This window comes from Neodiprion lecontei, chromosome 2 (genome assembly GCF_021901455.1).
Source record: "Neodiprion lecontei isolate iyNeoLeco1 chromosome 2, iyNeoLeco1.1, whole genome shotgun sequence".
Lineage (NCBI taxonomy): Eukaryota > Metazoa > Arthropoda > Insecta > Hymenoptera > Diprionidae > Neodiprion > Neodiprion lecontei.
Genome location: NC_060261.1, coordinates 20,931,564 through 20,936,546, shown reverse-complemented (window position 1 = coordinate 20,936,546; position 4,983 = coordinate 20,931,564). Strand labels below are relative to the sequence as shown.

Below are 4,983 nucleotides of genomic sequence, written 5' to 3'. Positions count from 1 at the left end.
ATAATAATAATTCCCCCAGACGAACAAAACAGCAATTTCCGTCGCGGAAAATCTAGATGAAATGGTGCACTCTGATTGGCCTAGCGCTATCGCTTATAATTCAAAAACCATGCGTCGGACGAGCTTCCGAAAAAGAAATTCTCGGTTGGATTTTAAGGACGTATCATGCTGGCTAGTCCGTGGGAGGCAATTTAGGGACACCCTGTATATGTATATGGTGCTACGCCAATCCTCTTACGATACTGTGAATGTTGAATTGAATTCCGTAATGATTATCACATTTGATTAGTATGTTAAAAAAGTTTTTCTATTTGTTTTAACTTTTCTGTATTCCCTATTATCATATCCATGAAGATTCTGGAAAAATTTTAGAATCATATCGAAAAAATATGAAAGGATGGAAAATAGGGTCATCAGACTACCCACCCCATTCACCACCACGATCGCCGACATATAAGCGGGTGTGCAGAAGGGCGGCTCATGATAAGAAGGATGATGAGGATGAATTGACTGATAGTGATGCTGATACGCTAATTATCGACCCCAAGCGATGTATTGACGATAGTGTTGGTGATGATGATCGCGAGTTTGAACATAATTTGGCTGGCGAGCATCACCTAGAATCATCATCATCATCGAGTGATGTGGAGGATGAGGAGGAGGAGGAGGAGGCGGAGGAGGAGGAAGCGGAGGTGGAGGGTGTTTGGAATGGCGGTGATGGTGATGACGAGTGGGTGGAGGTAAATGTACGGGAAGTGGGCATTGAGTTTGTTAATGATTTTGACGGTTGCGAAGACGTACGCATCAGATTCGGTTGGCTTCTGGATGAGATTGATTAAATCCATCAAATGCTGGGAGACATTGATAGAGCTGACGATGATGGTTATTATTCGGACAGGGATTGGTGTGTAGCACTACATTAAAATAAAATTCTAGTATCTTCCACACCTTCTCCGTATCACTCATTTTGAATAGGTGGAAAGTTTTTGAATTGGAGATTTATCATGCATATAAATGATGAGTGCAGCAGCAGCATCAACTTTTCTACTTCGGCTTGCTCTTGCTACAGATTTTTCTTCGCGAATCAATTTTAGAAAGAAAAAAAAAATGCCATCTCATTCAAGTGATGATGACGATAAGTGGTCGATCGTTGATTGCGGCGAGGATGAGCAGACTGAGGAATATAGATAATTATAGGCTTTTCCGAAGCAACACGCGAGTTCTCGTTGGAGGAACTTCGGGATCTCGTTGAGGACGCGCGAGCTGCTCGAGTGAGGCCAAACAGCCAACATTATATAAATTACGGTGATATATGTACGGAAATAATTGTACAAAAATGGGCGAATGAAACTATCGTAATAATTATAGATGTCGAAAATGGCGATGATGATGATGATGATGATGATGATGATAATGTTAGCGAACAGGATAACGATAATGATTTTATGGATTATTTGGAGGAATAAGCCACGCTAAATTCACAATTGTTGATTATATATTTTTCACAAGTAAAAATTCATAACATTTAGATTTTGTACGACGAGAATGGGTAAAAGTTATAAAGATATATATTTGTAATGTATCCTATCTCTAGATTATAATTTTATCGAATAGTATATTTTTTTAATTCTATGTATAAGCTATGATATAATTGAGATTAATTCTATTAAATATTCTACATGTAAACCCGGATGTAATTGTATATATTGTGATAAATTCTATTGTTATTTTGGTAAATATTGTCCATATTATCTATACACACGATTGCAACCTAGACAGTCTTTAATTAGAGGATTCGGTCTATCCACGATATCGCAATCGGATCCTGGTGTGTAATGTATGCTACATCTGCGGAAACTTGCGATGACGTAGTCCATTTTCATATTCTCTGGTAGTTTATCCCACGCATCATTGATGGAGTTTGATGCGAACGCGTGGATAAATTCTTTTGGTAAAAAAGCCATATCCTCGGACATCATTGCCCTTAAACCGTCCAATTGTTTGTACGGACGGAAGGATTTCGGGAGGGAGCTGGTACACTCCTTCGAATACCAACTCCTTATTCGCTGCACATTTCCAAAGGCGCAATTGTATGCCGGGATGTATAGTCGAAGCTTCTTCATAGGTGAAGTTGCCTCGTAGTTTTGAATAGAACCTTCTTTATCAGTGTGAAGGATAGAGGTTGAGGTTTTCTTGAATAAAAAACTCTCGCGTTTGAGCCATCGAATTATGAATGTTTATTGGCTCTTGTGGGAAAAGCCTTGCGGCATAAAAACCCACGACGTATGAACGTGTATTTGTAAACGTATAAAAGCATGTGTCGCACACGTGAATGTGTCGATTGTGTATATGAATGTGTATATGCCGGTTACAGCCCGTTTGGCTCATGCCACCGCGATCTCGAGTGCGTTTCGTATTGCGATTTTTGTTTTATTCGATTCGATCGAATTTCGTATGATTTGCGTTTGCCTTACTCGGAGGAGCGAACGCATATGAGAGTATGATTGGTGTTGGTAGTACACCAAGAGCGTTTGGGCTCGTTGTATGATGAAAGGGTGCAAGACCCTTGGTATGTGTGTATGGGCACTCGGTCCCGTGTAGAATGAGAGACACTCGGGCCGTACTCATCTACCTTACTCCGTGGAGCGAACGTATACGAGAGTATATTTGGGCCTCTCGTCTATGGTCGTGGTACGAGAGAACGCACGGCGTCACTCACGATCGTCACTAGACGGACGACTTGACTGGACTGTTTTAAAAAATGCGTGATGCGCGCTCGCCTCCTCGTCTACGCGAGATTTGGCATCCCTGCGGAGACGAATCGTTCGAGCGCGGCTCGCACGGAGATCGCAATGACACGGGCACGAAACGACGCTGAGGCACTGAACACCCTCCCCCCGTTGGGAGTGCAAACGAACAAAATTATGCAAACAGTAGTACATGTCATTAACCTTATTATAATTGATCCTTTTACAACGATTACCTTAAGTCTAAAGTTGATATTTTATGCATAAAGAGTAAATAATTAATTGGAATATGACTTTGAAGAAACTTGAAGACTTGGCTTACATCTACATAGTATATTGACTGAATCTTGCGTAAGTATGAATCGAAAACTCGAATTTGAAAATTAGAAAGAATCAATTGTAAATTTCAACTGAGAAGAGTTCGAAAATTATCGTTTTCGTTGAATTCTCCCGATAATCTCAAACACTTATGGGCAAAGCGTAAATCGATCTCGTGTTGCGTTTGTAGAGTCCTCGAGTCGTTTTTACGGTGACCACCCTGACTACGCCATCGTCTCCAGGATGTAGTTCCACCACTCGACCCAGTCGCCACTGCATACATGGTTGGTTCTTGTCAATCAATAGGACTACCGTGTCCAACGCGATATTTTCGGTCGGATTTATCCATTTCTGTCTCTTTTGTAACTCGCTCAAATATTCGAGTTGCCACTGGCGCCAGGATTCTTGTCGTGTCTTAGTGATCAGTTGCCACGAGGATATTCGGTTGTCTGGAACAAGTGAAAGATCATTTTCCGGCAGCATCGTGAGCGGTCTTCCAACAAGAAAGTGCGCGGGGGTTAAAGCAATTGGATCGTTTGGATCTGTGGAAATAGGGCACAATGGGCGCGAATTGAGAATGCCCTCAATCTCGATTGCCAGAGTAGTCAATTCTTCGTACGTAAACAAAAGATCGCACATGACGCGTTTAAGATGGTGTTTACACGATTTTACAGCCGCCTCCCAAATACCCCCGAAATGAGGTGAGAGGGGCGGATTGAAATGCCACCCAATTTTTCTGGTCGACGTAAATTCGTACAGTTGAGAACGGAAGTCTTCGGACTCTCTGACAGCGTAAAATTCACGAAGTTGACTGTTCGCGCCGACGAAATTCGTCCCATTGTCCGAATAGATATGGCCCGGAATGCCCCGATGACTGACGAATCGTGGTAAAGCCACTATGAACGCGTCTGTTGACAGATCGCTTGCGATCTCGATATGAATAGCTTTAGTCGACATGCAAATAAATACGCAGCCGTACACTTTAATGCTGCTCCGATTCCGATGTTTCTTTTCTTTTGCGAGTATCGGACCGAAATAATCTACTCCCGTATGGTAGAACGGCGGTGCACTGTCTACTCTAGATTTTGGTGAGTCGGCCATCTTGTACGTCTCTGGTTCAGCCCGAAACCGGATGCATCGCACGCAACGTCGCACGACTTTACGTATTTGATTTCTGCCGTCTAGTATCCAGAATCTTTGCCGGATACTATATGTAGTATAATGATAATAATAGGTTTGAAGCTATTAATTTTACTAAAGGAAGATTTGCAGTGTGACGGCAGGTTTGAATTTTATAGAAGTATTTCTTTATTATGGCAAAGTGACAAGTACATCTTTACAGTAGTCCCGATGGTCTTAGACTGACTTTTGCTTAGCTATTAGGTACATGCAGGGCCTCTTGGCCTTTTATCACCCTCACCCTCATAACCTTACTTATACTTTGAACTCCATACTTCATACCTGGCTCTCTCTCTCTCGCTCTCACACGACTCGTATCCATCTCAATTATACAATACTTCAGTGACCGAGACTCACCAACTAGCCACGTTTCCTCATCTGGCAACAGCATGTTGGATAGCCTTTGTCACAACATAATCCTTAAATTTACGACACTTAAAAATGAACACAATCTTATCTTTACTTTAAAATATAAACTTAACATAGAGAATATTTTTTACTCCTACATATATAATGTCGATTGGATCCCGGTATGAAAGAATTTTTCGTGCATGTGACGAATCAAAAGGTCGGTTACGTGATGTCGCGACGGAAGAAGGATCGGATTTCTTTGATCGAGCGAGATATCGGCCTTATTTATACGACCACCGACGCGAATCAAGCCTCTCCCGTCGACTCGCGGATTCAGAGATCTGAGTTTTGCGCATTTCACCCTTACTTCGGATAAAAGACGATCGAT

At 41.9% G+C, this 4,983-nt stretch overlaps 1 protein-coding gene across 1 annotated transcript; it reads right to left on the bottom strand.

Annotated features, from left to right (window-relative positions):
- Window positions 1–3,206: 3,206 nt before the first annotated feature.
- Window positions 3,207–4,166, bottom strand: LOC124292977. The gene has a single exon (XM_046731869.1). The coding sequence runs from the start codon at window positions 4,164–4,166 to the stop codon at window positions 3,207–3,209; it is 960 nt and encodes a 319-aa protein (XP_046587825.1).
- Between the last annotated feature and the right edge of the window lie 817 nt (window positions 4,167–4,983).